The following is a 14,417-nucleotide window of genomic DNA, read 5'->3' as shown; positions in this document are numbered from 1 at the left end:
ACACCGTAAACAGCCTTAGACCACAGAATTTAATATAATGTGTCATTATGACGTAAATTTGAAAAATAGTCAAAAATTTGTAGAACAGCTCCATCTGCTGGACAATGTTCAAAAAAGTTCCTGACCTTGCCATGTTGCTAGCATTGCGTTCAGTTGACATTTTTATATGGGGAATTAAAGACAGTTGTGACACCATATATCATACATCATCCTTTAGGTAATAAATTTTTCAATGCCAACAAAAAGTTTGTAAAACTTGAAAACTGTTAAACACAAGTATAGGGAATTTAATACCGATCGATAGAGAATTAAATTCTCTACCATTTAGTGGACTAAAACTTGCGGCCTTTCATTTGAAAATTTTGAGTTATAGGTGTTTGAAGTTTTGCAAACTTAATCTTAAATATTTGGAGTTTGCTAACTTTTTTTAGAAATTTCTCTTTCAAATAAGCCAAAAAGGATTTCAGGATTTTTAAAAACGGCAGACGTACCAATTTTTCAGTCAAAGATGCAAATCCAAAGATTTTCATGAAACCCTAAAATACTATTTTGAAAACGATGAAATTTAGGTATAGGGACAGCTAATGAAAACTCCCTTAAAATAAATCGAGTAATCCAAAAATGCAACAAAAAACATAGCTTTCCATCTAACATAAGGAAGTTGATACCGATTTCCGGGATAAGCGAAAGTGTCACCATGTTGAAAAACATTATCATCGATAAGGGCCTAAGGGATTATGGTTGGTTGCATACAAATTTTCGGATGATTACCATTATTAGAACTGCCAATACTTCCAATGTGGACTTTAGACGAAACACTCTGTATATAGAGGGTCTAAACTGCAGCATTTAATCCCGCAAGTGGAGTTTGTTGCCTGGAGGGCGAAGGCCTAAGGCAACGACCACTCAAGGAGTTTAGGCATTTTGGTCCTGAGATAATTACAGGGTGTATCAGAAATACGTGTCTTAATTTTAACAGATATCAGAGCTCAACAAATAAAACATCTTTTCTATTTGTAATTTTTCAATAAAAAATTCGCAAATTTACTTAAAATTTAGAAAAAATAACATACTGGATCGTGTACCCACCTATGGGTACAAAAATTGATGAGTTTTCTTAGGTGGTAAAGTAAATACACGTATTTCTGATACAACCTATATACACCATTTTAGCACTTGAAATTTATTTTTTTTTTCATTTCCGAGATAAAAATAGATACTTTAGTTTTAGTCTATAGGCTTTTCAAAAAATATCACAGCCGCCTATGATTCCTATATATAATATATATAATATCCTATATATATATATAAAGTTATATATATATAACTTTTTGTTGTTACAGATAAACGAATGGTTAAAAAAATCGCTAATTAAATTATTAAATTCTCTGAGAAAAAGTGCCTCTAAAATTTTTTTGTTTCAAATGTGTATCATTTATAATAAGGAAGTTATGATTTTTTAAGACTTCGCTAAAAAGCCAACTTTTGTTTTTAAGTCGAAAACAAAAAATGATAGCGAAATGCGATTTTGACCAAAATAATTTTCTCAAAAAATGAACCCGAGAATGTGTTACTCGTTTTTCTCTAAACCTCTTGGTTTCGGAAATCTCCTAACGGGACATCCAAAATGCAACACCCTGTACACAACACCACAACAGTCTGATTGATGTATTTCACACTATAAAATGTATAATAAAAATCGTATTTAGTGTAGGCTTTAGAAAGGTCTATAAATATTTCTCTACACTTTATTTTCATAAATCTATATATTTTTAGGATCATTCAAGGGATAATTACAAAACCGATTAATATTATTATAGTCATTATCTGGATCAATAAGTACTTAATAGATTGGCGTTTTATTTACTCAAGATTTATAGTTAACTCTTATCAAATCTCCAACAGAAACAACACTTAACCAATTTCCTATATGAAATGTGATTCAAAAAGAAACTACAACCATTTGGGTGAATTTTTTTAACTACTGAATTGTTGTTCTCAAAATTTTAAACAAAAATATGACTCCTAAATATGCTTTATAAAACAATGGGTTCAAAAATGATTATTGTTCATCAAGTCGCCTATACAATTCAAATTCATTTTGGCGCATCATCCAAATGTCTATTGTAGTTTTTTCGGCAAAGTTGTTTCAAGTAACTTAAATGATGTTTTATGTTTCCGTGTTTTTTGTTCTGTATTCTTTCCTTTTTAGGTTTAACCTTTTGCAGGATTCTAACGAATCTGTCACTTAGACGGCATTCACAATTTAAATTAAGCGGCATATTACGTTTAAATTTCATAGAAGACGGGAAAAACCATTTCTGAACAGTATGTATTAACACTGTTTGTGTTGTCTTTAAACAATCATGTTTTCACAACAATATGGCGCAGAAAACTTCAAGTGGTGATCCGAACTTTTTGTTAAATCTCAGTGTATTTTATAAATTAATTATAGATACAAGGTGAAACAGAAACATTTGTGTTAATGTCATGTTTTTTAGAACACAGTGACTTAAAAACTAAGAGATAAATCTTGTTGGCATATGTCTTGAACCAGTTATTGCAGCAACGTTTTCTTTGTACACCATAAGGTTTACTGCAGTAAATGCTGTTTATGACAAAATAAATAAATATGCGTATGGTGGTAACGCCATCACCCAAGTGCAAGAGTTTTCAGGTACAGTTGATGATAATCAACCCTTACAATAAAATGTTTTGATAATCCGAAGATATTTACGATACCGATCGGTTCGTTTGAAAGACTACAAACTGTCTTCAATATATCACACAATATAAGCTTGAAGGGTCCTCGCGGTTTGGAGTAATCTCAATAAAATTTAATGGTGTACAAGCAAAACGTTGCAACAACATACACGTGCATTCTAAGATGCGGCTCAAAAATTATTTCTTTTAACGAAATAAGTATTTGTTTGATTTATTATAAAATTTTGGTGTTTTACACATCACTTTATTTTATTTATTTATATACATTTTATTGTCGTACATTAAATCAGTTATGAAAAAAATCGATTTTGTTTAACGTGCATAATGGTTGCCAAAACGAGTGAGCGTAGCGAATAAGTATTGCAAATTATAAGTGTTAGGCTATAATGGGTTTTTCATAACGTACAAGAAACAAATATTTTCCTAATTCCGTTGTATTTAAAAAGTCCCGCAATTTTATTAAAAACAAGGAGTAAACACATCAATTAGCATCGATCGTTAACGAGTTACGTAATATGTGACAGTACATCACGTTAAAAGTTGACGTAAAATCTGACATTTGGTTTAAATATTTTTTTTGTTTTCTGTAAAATACAGCGTGTCTCAAAAGTGGCGAATTCCAAGTTCAGAGCGTTATAGTCCAAATGTAGAAACAAAATAAAGATTCGGGACATCCCTACAAAGATACATTGGTTTGAAGGTGCACTTCAAGTGCACTTTGAATTGCATTTTCTTAAGCTTTATTTTGGAAATCAAAATCAAACATTGTTAAAATTTGAAATACGAGCAGGAAAAATAAATAAAAATAAGTTGATGATGATGATGACGGACATTTTTCACATTTTTATTTTGAACACAATCGTTATAAAATTCTGTTTATTTAAAAGGCACTCATTCCAACAACTATTTTTGAAATAAATGGTGGAACTTGCTGAAACTTTTGAAACCACAAAACCGAAGTACATATAAGACAATGTGCAACGACTTTTGATTAATTTACTTCGCCGCCATGACAGCACGCTTGTAACGTCATTAACAAATCCATGTAATCCATGGACAAATAAAGTTCTTCTATTTGTTTATGGAAAATATCTGTGTTATTTGGCTGATGATGGGGTAGTTACCCCGAAACAATTGTCCCTATTTTATAAATAAATTTCTTGGGGGGCGACTTCGAGTTTGGTTCTCTCCTTCATAAATCAATTTACTTTTTGTTTACACATGACGGACGGGACAAAAAAATCATGTCTGTAAAAATAACTCCAAAAAATTTATTCAGACAGGTTTTAATTATTAAAGACTTTAACAATAATAAAATTCAACAGTGGAATTTATAAAATTTTTATTTTGTTTAACAACGTAAGAAATAAGAACAATATTTTATGTTTGCGATTACGGACGGGGCAACAACAGTTATAAAGATAAAAAAGTAATATTACTAATAAATTTACTTACTCATTTCCATTTTCTAAACTACCAGAAACTAGAAAAATATTCTTCAAAAAATATTCAACGGTTACAGTACGTCAGTATTTTATGTTATTGACTACAAGGCAATGTCTGTAAATTTTAGAATCCAATGAGTGATTTCAGTTTAAATGATATCGTCTTCCAAAAAATTTTTTGTCACAAAATACATTAAATATAAACCGAATCGTTTATTTTGAAAGAAACGTAACAGTACTACAATCATTTTGAAATTTCGCAGTCAGGTTGCATTTTTGCTAGAATGGTTTAATACACACTGAAACTGTAGCTTGCTTTTGAAAAAAACGCAATTCAAAGAGTGATTTTCAAACCAGTGTATCTTGGTGGGGAAGCCCGCAATGTTATTATTTTTTTTTCTAAATTTGGACTACTGAAGTGATTTTCTACAATACTTTGAACTAGGAGTTCGCCAATTTTGAGACACCCGGTATTGTCTGAAAGCAAAAAAGCTAAGTTTTTAGACAAATTCTAAAAGATATTTTTTGTCAAAGCTTGCTTTTAAGCGACACATTCATTATTCAAATATTTGTATTAAAAGATTGTATAAAAATGTAAATAAAAATAAAAAATCTAGAAAAAAATATTTGCACTGATTTGTGAAATGAAATTGATTTCTTACCGATATGCTGTCAAAGATCTTATGGTGGTATGGAACACAAAAGGGTGGTTTGGCTGAAGAGGCTTTAATCTTCTCGCACACATATCTAAAACCAAATTGAGCATATGAGAGATTAAAAAAAGGTTTAAACTTTCCAACTCACTTATACTTGGGATTTCTAGGATGAGACGGCGTGAGTTTGAGCACTGATCTAAAACCCATTACGTCACTAACATTACCCCACGTTTCATTCAGAAAGGGATCGAGGTAATCTGCAACATAATTTATGGCGAAACAGTCACAAGTTTAAATTAGCTTCACCTCTTCGTATGATTTTAATTCTTCGGTTGGGATCGTATATTTCGTCGTCAACCGAAATCACCACGTAATCCCCCGTGTCCAGGAGTTTACGCCGTTGTAAACACTTGATGAAGTCGATTAAGGCAATATGCTCTCCCACGAAAACATATACTAAAAAGAAAGAAAGGAAAAAGAGATTACGTTTCCTCCAGTTTTAGAATGATATTTTGTTCGTGGGTGGTTTTACAAGTAATTGCGAAACTCGAAAAAAGTTTCCAATTAAGAGAAATGCATTCATCATGAAAGATAATCCGCGAGAAAAGAAATTGTGACGATTCTAAAGGAATTTACTTATTTACGGTTGGATGTTCGATTTTTTTAAAACGTGCTGAAAACGCGGAGAAACAAAATGATGTAAGAAAATTTGATGTGCCCCATTATTATGGATATTTTAAAGATATAGGCCAAGGATAATGTTTATCGTAGAGCGGAATTCTCCGGGTTCACTAATAAGGCGTGAATTCTGCAAGGAAACAATGCAATTTTATCCAGTATTTACAAGGTGAAAATAAAACTCAGTTTATTATGAGACGTAATAAACTGAAGAAATTTTTAATTGATTATGCTCTTTCTATTTTGTTGTGAATTATCTTAAGAGAGCTTTCAACGGCTTTGCATACCCAATTCCGAAATATTTAGTTACACTTTTAATTTTTTTCATTTATTAAGAAAAATATTATTCATTTGACTTATTTTACATTTTTACTTATTATGGAGCATTACATTTTTTCCCTAAGCTTATAAATTTTATAAGGAAAGCATTTATTTTAAAATAAATTAAAATTCATAAAAATATAGCTATACGATTTGTTCAAGTTTTAGAGAATATTAAAATACATGAAGCTCATTAAAGAAACTAAGTTTTACCACTAAACTTAATTGAAACGTCAAAGAAAGAGAAAATAAACATAAAAATTGCAGAATACTATCTACTATTTTATTTATTAAGATTCACTGTAGCTTTGCTTAGTAGATTACGATGTATACTGAAACTTCTAAATGCTGGATCTGTTTAAAGTTTTCGTATTAAAAAGCAACGGATCATTTTCATTCGCATTACTTATTAGAAATAATTTATTATTCAGTGGTTATGTTGCTAATTTTTAACAATAATTTTAAACTCAAATTCGAGTCCAAATCAATCGTCATAAAACACCGTTAATCCTCAGCTGGCACATAATCTTAATATTCCGTAGTTCTTCAATTGCGAGATCCTTGATTTAACAGTATCAAAAAATTCAATTTCTGAACGTTAGATGTTTGCGTCCTAATTATAATTAAACTATTAATTGGCTATTTATTGCTTATTTCTTTTATCGAAAAATCGAAAAACGATTTCAAACATTATGAGATATTTACAATTTAACTTTGTCTGAACATTTATTGAGCGATTTTCAGAGATTGAAATAAAATACGAGTATACAGGGTGTATCAGAAAAATGTTTCTATAAAACCTTTCCTTAATAATTTGAAAATAATAATATAATGATCAACTTCAAAATGGACCACATGACTATTTATGTCTAATTATTTGATTTTCAAATCATTAAGGAAATGACCATAAATTAATTGAGCAATTTTGTGGGTTACTCCACTATTGCACTCACAGCCTCATTTCCACTAAAGAGAAATCGAAAATTCGAAAACAGAAATAAGAATAAAACAGGAATAGGAATAGGAATAGGAACAGGAATAGGAATAGAAATAGGAATAGGAATAGAAATAGGAATAGGAATTTTCAACTAGCATTTCATAGCATAACAGTTGCTATACAGCATGGTCTCATACACAACAAACTTTTCTAATAACAATATTTTCGTTTTGGAAATAAAAATCATTCAAAAGTAGATCAAATCATACTGTGCGCTAATGATTTGAAAAGATAAATATGGTTGCGTAGATACTGTCATTCTTAGAAGCACTAACAACTTATTTCTGACTATGACTGTGATCAAGTAGCGTCAACTGTATGTGGATAGGGGTTAATTTATCTTCATTATTTTTGACTTAACAAAAAAAGTTTTTTTGGGCTTTTGGAACCTTCCAATGACCAAGAATTTTTTGGTAGGTTATATCAGGACCACACTGTATAACAAACGTAGAATTCTAGTGAAGTAAGGAAATAACAATACAGTAAAGATTTTATTTTGCTGAACATTAGCGTTTCTATGGAACTGTTTGCAATGCATTGACATGGATTACATAATACAATTAATTGTGTTATGTGTGTTATGTAATTTTCAGCAAAACAAACTTTTTACTATATAACACAAAAGATCTAAGAACTCAGAGTATGACACGATAACAGTTGAATTTGCGAAGGTGATACAGTTGCTTATAATTTCAAGCTTACCTCGTGTTTTCATGTATGTATCCGCGACAATATTGTCCATTTGTTCAATGTAATGCGGAATATAGTCTGAGTACTGCTTAATATCTGTAACAGTTAGTCCATGAATGATGGAGAGCTCCTGTAATAAAAAATACTACAATTTTATCCAAATTTAATTCCAGTTTTTTACGGTGAGGATGTTTACGCGTTGATTCAGAAAAAACACGATTTTTATTTAAATCGAAAATCCGTTCGACAACCTTAATTATAATGTCACAGGATCAAGCAACACACAATCGTAATTAACTTTTCCAATAAAAAACACTTAACTAAGACGAGGTTATTCACATTATAATAATATATTGACAGATCAATCAGAAGCAGAATAAATATTTGAAAGTTTGATAACTTGTGCACAGCAATTTTTTTCGGTAAATATATAACGCGAAATTGTTGAGATAAAGCAATCGAAAATTATACATTCAAGATAAGTAAACAATGCGTGCCTCGTAAATGTAATGGTGTTTACATACAGAATACACCCACCTCGATTGCCTCCTGGACTTCGCTGGCTGAAGCTGGATGCGTGCCAGATACGACCACGAAACGATGCCACTGGAAAGCCCTTAATAGAGCCACAACGCTTTTAGACACTTTGCTAGACGGTGGCAGAGTTCGAGCGAATGTAAAGAAGACTTTTTTGTCAGAGACTCGAGTGTCGCTGCATTTCTGAAAGCAAAAAAATTTAATTGCTTCATTTTATAATCAGCAAACTTGGAGCGAAAATACTAATCTAATTTTAAATTAAAAGTAATTTGCATCTGTACAATTCAAAAGAAATAAGTGTTTAGAGCTATAATAATTATTATCTGAATTGCTGTAGTTTGTTCTCTTTCCTATTAATAGTCAATGAACGTGAGTTCTTAGAACAAAAAGCTCAAAAGCTCACTACTCTCTTGTTTACTGCCATGAAAATAATAACTAATTATGTTAACATTAATTAGTGTTTTCAATTACGGCATTAAAAACTAAGTTTACTTGTTTTTAGTCGTTTCTTTTATGGGGTACTTCAAATTTTCCCCTCAACAATAAGTAGTTTTTAATCCAAAATTGTAATTTGTATACGTTTACAAAAAATTTTAGAGTTAATATACAGGGTGTAACAGAAATACGTGTCTTAATTTTAACAGGTAACAGAGTTTAAAAAAACATCTTTCCTATTTGTAATTTTTCAATAAAAAATCCGCAAATTTACTTAAAATTTGGAAATAGATAACATACTGAAACGTGTACCCACCTATGGGTACAAAAATCAACCTCTTAGAGCCGGTTTACAAAAAATTTTAATTGCATTTGAATTTTGATCGCCGTTAACTTAACATTAAATTTGTCAATGCATTTTAAATCGTAATTTAATTCGAATTAGTTTAATTTTGAAATAAATCTTAATTTCGCTTTCTGTAAACCGGCCCTTAATTGTTATCTCATTAATCATAATACAGGATGAATAAAAAGCACCGTACAATCTCTCGGGTGCTGATAAAGGGCATCAAACCGAATTAAAAGTTCCTATAACAAAAAATGATTGAGCCTTTATTTACGAGATATATAGCTCTTCAAAAATAAATTTTTAGGTTAATTTAATATTTTTTTGCTTTCAGTTAACGGAAACGACAGCTTTTGCAACATTAAACAAAAATCAGTTCAAAAAAACCAACAATTAATGTTTAATGATGTGCAAAACAATTAAAAACTTGTAAATGCGACAATAAATTAAATTCTTAAAATCTTAGGGAACAAAAGAGCAACAATCAATAAAAAAACATAAAAAACATAAAAAAGTTGCTTAAAAAATCTGACTTCATTTTTGTGGTTCACTGGACATCTTTTACGAGTGCTGGTTCGACACTTTTGAATCACTCTGAATTCGCTGAAACTGTTTGTTTTTAAGTTTTTTTTATAAATTCCTACTCAAACTTGAATGTATATCTCCAATAAATCAATAATCGAAACTATTCAAAATCGCATTTTTTTGCTTAGTTTAGCAAAATATATCTAATGGTTTGTTAGAAATTACCTAATTGAAGTGTATTTTATGGGAACAAATGTAAAATAACAATTTCGTCAAAAAATGTTTTCGTTTTGATTTAATTTGATCTCGTTTCGCGCGTTAAGAATTTGGTCAAATACAAATATAATGTTACTCTAGCTCCAGGTTAATTAGTTTATTATATATTTGTTGGACAAATGCAGACAAAATTATTATTATAGGTAGAAATATTTACGAAGTACAGCGTTCAAAATCCAGACCTTTACATTGATTGAAACTGGTTAATTTATAGGTTGTTGTTTATAACTTCCTTATTTAAGATTAAAACACAATTTACCTATAACAAATTACTTATTGAAATCACTTTTGTTCCTTACAAAATTACAAACAAAATATCTTAATTTTTTTCCCAGTAAGCACACAGATGTAGATCCAACGTTTTTTAACGTTACAACGGTTTTTTATTCGTTATACGATGAAAAAGTAAAATTTTTTTACCAATTTTTAACTTTCAAATTACTCGTTAACTTAAAGTTTACAGTTGTATTTACGTAAAAAAGCTAAAAAAAATTTGTAGTTAATAATAATGCGAGAGCGAAAACTCAAGCTCAAAGGTCGAGATTTGCCGTTTTGCAACAAGCGTATGCGAGTTGCATACCTAGACACCCGAGAATTTTAAGCGTTTTCGTATAAGTGTTATTCAATTTTTTGTCAGAATATTTTAATTTAAAACACATTGCCATGGGAAACGTGTTTTAGCGTAGTGAAAAGATTAATTTAAAACGCGTTGTTTTGGGAAGCGTGTTTTAAAGTAGTAAAAACACGTTGCTATCGGAAACGTGTTTTAAAATTGTGTTCATAATCTAGGATTTAAATACTAACAAGAAGGCTTAAAATGTAACCAACAAAAGATTAATAATCGAACTTACTAAAGTTTGTTTTAAACGTATAATTAATTATAATTTGGCTTTAATTTGACTAAAATTAGTTTTATGTTAGTGTACCTTCTGGGATGTCGGTATTTAATACAAGTTGAAATCAGAGAATATTCCAACCTAATCTATACTTTCAATTTATTTCTTGAAATTATGTGAATGTAATGTTTCCCTTTTTATTCTATTTTTCTGTTACTGCATTTTTTTAATAAAATAACGATATTTTCAGCTAAATATTGTGTGTGTTTTTGTCTTATTTTTAGTAGAATTTCCTTTAAAAACAAGTTAAATCAAGTGAAACACCCAAAATGCCTTCAAATCATTGGATTTTTTTTATTTCTAGTCATATTTTGACCAAATCTTGCTTGAGTATCTAGTTAAAAAGAAGAACTCAATCACGTAAGTAGAATGTGATTTTTATATCCGTTGTGACAAAAACTTCTAAAATAATAGGTTCTGTAGTTAAAAATTTAACTAAATTGATCGATACGTGTGAAAATAAGAAAACCCCATCTAATTTTGTAATATACAGTAATATTAAAAAAAAAGTCAATATAATATGTTCATGTGTCCAACTAAAAAAATACTTTGACAAGAACTTATTGTCAAAAAACACTTAGTTGAAAAAAGAACTATATTAAGCAATACAATCCTAAATTATATGAATTTAGATTTGATCCTTTTTGTTCGTTTAGCAATATGAAATTCAAAAAAAACCTCAAAAAGGTTCTTGAATATTCGAGAAATGCAAAATTAACCTAACTCGAGTTTTTGTCTTGTTTTTAATGAAATTTAGTAAGATAATTGCAGGTCTAGCTGAAAAATATAAAAATAAAACCACAACAAAAAAACTGCAAAATACAAAGGGATCCAAAAGTCCTTCTATCAAGTAGGTACATTACTTGAAAACGTATGTCCGGTGTCGTGTATAGTTCAGCCTGCTGTCAAAATTTAAACTAAAATTACCTCAAATGTTAACTGTCAGATGCCGTGAACTCGTGAAACAAAAACACCCGAAAGTTAGACGACCCGTAAATGATGTCTATGGGGCAAAACTGGATTCCAACAATAATTTAATTTACTTAATTTTTGAACATTTTTCTTTTGACATTAGGCTTGAGTTCTGCAGACATACGTCTTGACTTCTAAGCTTACTTGACAGAAGGACTTTTTGATCGCTTTGTACATTAAATAGAAAACGTATCATACAATTTGAAACTAATTTTACATACTAAAAAGCAAAATGCAAAAATGAGTACTGTTTCTAATTGAGTTAAAAAAAAATTAATAGTTTAAACGCTACTACTTGTGACTGTTGTGGGACTAAAAACCAATTTTGAAAAAATAAATAAGTATGGTAAAATAATTCTTTTAGTTTTCATAATGGTAATGCTTTTTTTAACATTAGATTGTCCATTACCTACAATAAAATTATTAAAAAATGCGTTTAATGCTTAAAAAATAATTAAAACCAAACACCTCACTGATTTACCGAGTTATTTTGTCTTTCAGCTAAGTACTTGTAAAATTGGTTCACTTTCTTAACAACCACTGTGGTGCAAATGACTAAGCTGTTACTATAACAACTCATACAAAAGTTAAAGCCAAAAGCCCACTATTTGCACCACAATGGATACTAAGAAACTGCACGGCTTTAAGATGCTAGTGAACACAGTTATTATTCTTTGAAATTTGGCAATAAACGCGTTCTTGCTGTTCTTAGCACAAAGAACACAAAAACACACTGCTCTCTTGTTTACTTCCATGAAAATAATTAATTATGTCAACATTAATTAGTGTTTTCAGTTACAACATCAAAAAACTATGATTAAAATACAGAGTGTATTAGAAATACGTGTGTTAATTTCATGGAGGAATAAAGAGTCTGGAGGTAAAGATAGTTCAAAAAGCTGATATTTCGCGCCATGCAACAAAGTTGTAAAAGGTGCTTGCATACGGCGACCTATTGGCGTTGCATTAACTTTTTTCTGGGGGGCAACATAAATAAAATAAAATTTGATTTTTTTATCTCGTTGGTTAAAGATTAGTTGAAATTAACACTAAAAAATTAAATTAAACACTAACACAAAAAAAACAACTAAACAAAAAACAGTAAAAATGCCAGCAGAACGCTAGACGGTATGATTGCGATTGCGTCACTGGTCAAGCGAAGGCTTTAGTCATTCGTAAAAGATAAACAATGTCCGTTGCGCGTGAAACTGCACAAGAGTCTAAAAGAGCCATAAAAGGTTCTTGGATGTGTGTTAAAAATTTTACATGGCGAACATAGCTATCCTTCCCTCCAGAGACTTTATTCCTCCATGGTCAGTTTCACCACGTAATAAAACTCCTTTCTATTGTGCAAACTAGCCGGTCAATGTTTAATAATAAATTTGTATTACTTTTATATTCACAGCAACAATTCTCATAGTTGTATTAAATTGTGTAAATTGTCCGTTTCTATCACAACGAAAATAGTTCGGCACTTATATTTTTGTACCTACAAGCGAGTACACGTTTCAAAGTGGTATTTTTCCAGATTTTAAGAAAATTTGCGAAATTTTTCTTGAAAATTTACAAAAAGAAAAAATGTTTTATTTGTTGAGCTCTGTCAGTTGTTAAAATTAACACAAGTATTTCTGATACACTCTGTATAATTGTTTTTAATAGTTTCTGTAATTGTAACTGTTACTGAAACTGTAGAAATGAAGCTGGCCATGATGGCGCACCAACTCAATGGTGTGTGGTAGAAAATTGCTTACATACAGGGTGTATCAGAAAAACATGTGTTAATTTTACCACGTAAGAAAACTCATCAAGTAAAACAACTTTTCTATATAACATTTTGCAAAATTCTTATTTATTGGTTTCACTGTTTTCCTTCTTTCTTTTGTGCAAACTCTGTTACCTGTTAAAATTGACACACGCATTTCTGATACACACCCGGTATGAAGGTAAAAATATTTAAAAAAATGCTATTTATTAAAGTTATTGATAAACAACGAATTTTAAATAAATAATATGTGGCAACGTTTTCTATTAATCGTGATCGCAATAGAATTTGATCAACAATAATTTTTTTTTTTGAAACGATTTCCTAGAAAAGAATTCCTCGTGTTGGCACATCTACAAATTAAAAAAATTAATTGAAATTCATCAAAAATCACAATTTGTAGATGTACCAACACGATGAGTTTGAAAAAGTGTTAAAGTTTGAAAGTAAATTTAAAAATAATTACCATTGCTTTGTTAGGGAACGATTACTTAGTGTGAAACATAAAAATATTAAGAAATAATAAAAACTGGTGAAGTTAACAAAATAAGTTTGTAGTTCCAGATTTTTTTAAATATGATTTTAGGAATATTTTTAAGATTTTTCCCATAATCTGCACATACTCCTCAACAACGTACCACTGAGTTGATGCTCCAGTTTTTGAGCATCCTGTACTTGGAGATAAGAATTAATGAGAGTTATTGTAAATGAAAGTTATTGTAACTTTACAATGGTGTAAATTTGTTAATTTTTTACAAAACGAATCTCTCGGGCTATTTCTTGGATAGTGTCTTGCAATGTATGCACAAAAGGGTACAAAACATTTAACAGGCCCTCAAATTTGACGATAAACACAAACCAAAAACATTGGAAACTAAAGACCAACAATAAAAACGGTTTCTAAGAAAAAAAAATTGTTAAAAAAATAATTAAAATCAAATTGTTAGGAAAACAAATTTAAATTTGTTTTTATACTTAGCTATTAGCTATTTCAAAACTATAAAAACGCCAACGTCGCATTTTCTTTCAAAATTAGCTGTTATAAATTATTCATGCACTTCAAAAAAATAATAACTAATGTAATTTTCACTTTCAACTGAGATCTAACCAATAATAACTGTTACACTATTTTATCAATCTTATTTAAAAAAACTATT

At 29.9% G+C, this 14,417-nt stretch overlaps 1 protein-coding gene across 4 annotated transcripts in view; it reads right to left on the bottom strand.

Moving 5' to 3' along the window:
* The window catches only part of Gyc32E (Guanylyl cyclase at 32E), a 48,382-nt gene that overhangs the window by 14,704 nt on the left and 19,261 nt on the right, over positions 1-14,417 (bottom strand). For 3 of the 4 annotated variants that reach the window (XM_015982279.2, XM_015982280.2, XM_015982281.2), the window contains exons 3-7: positions 8,049-8,231; positions 7,524-7,641; positions 5,132-5,281; positions 4,974-5,082; positions 4,832-4,916 (exon numbers count right to left, since the gene is read on the bottom strand). In XM_015982279.2, coding sequence (XP_015837765.1) covers positions 4,832-4,916; positions 4,974-5,082; positions 5,132-5,281; positions 7,524-7,641; positions 8,049-8,231 — 645 coding nt within the window. Of the gene's footprint in view, positions 1-4,831; positions 4,917-4,973; positions 5,083-5,131; positions 5,282-7,523; positions 7,642-7,692; positions 7,859-8,048; positions 8,232-14,417 lie in introns of those variants that run through there. The other variant, XM_008200986.3, reaches the window with a different exon arrangement.

The sequence above is a fragment of the Tribolium castaneum genome, chromosome 6 (assembly GCF_031307605.1).
Source record: "Tribolium castaneum strain GA2 chromosome 6, icTriCast1.1, whole genome shotgun sequence".
NCBI lineage: Eukaryota > Metazoa > Arthropoda > Insecta > Coleoptera > Tenebrionidae > Tribolium > Tribolium castaneum.
The sequence above is the reverse complement of the archived record's forward strand: the minus strand, read 5'-3'. Positions and strand labels throughout refer to the sequence as shown.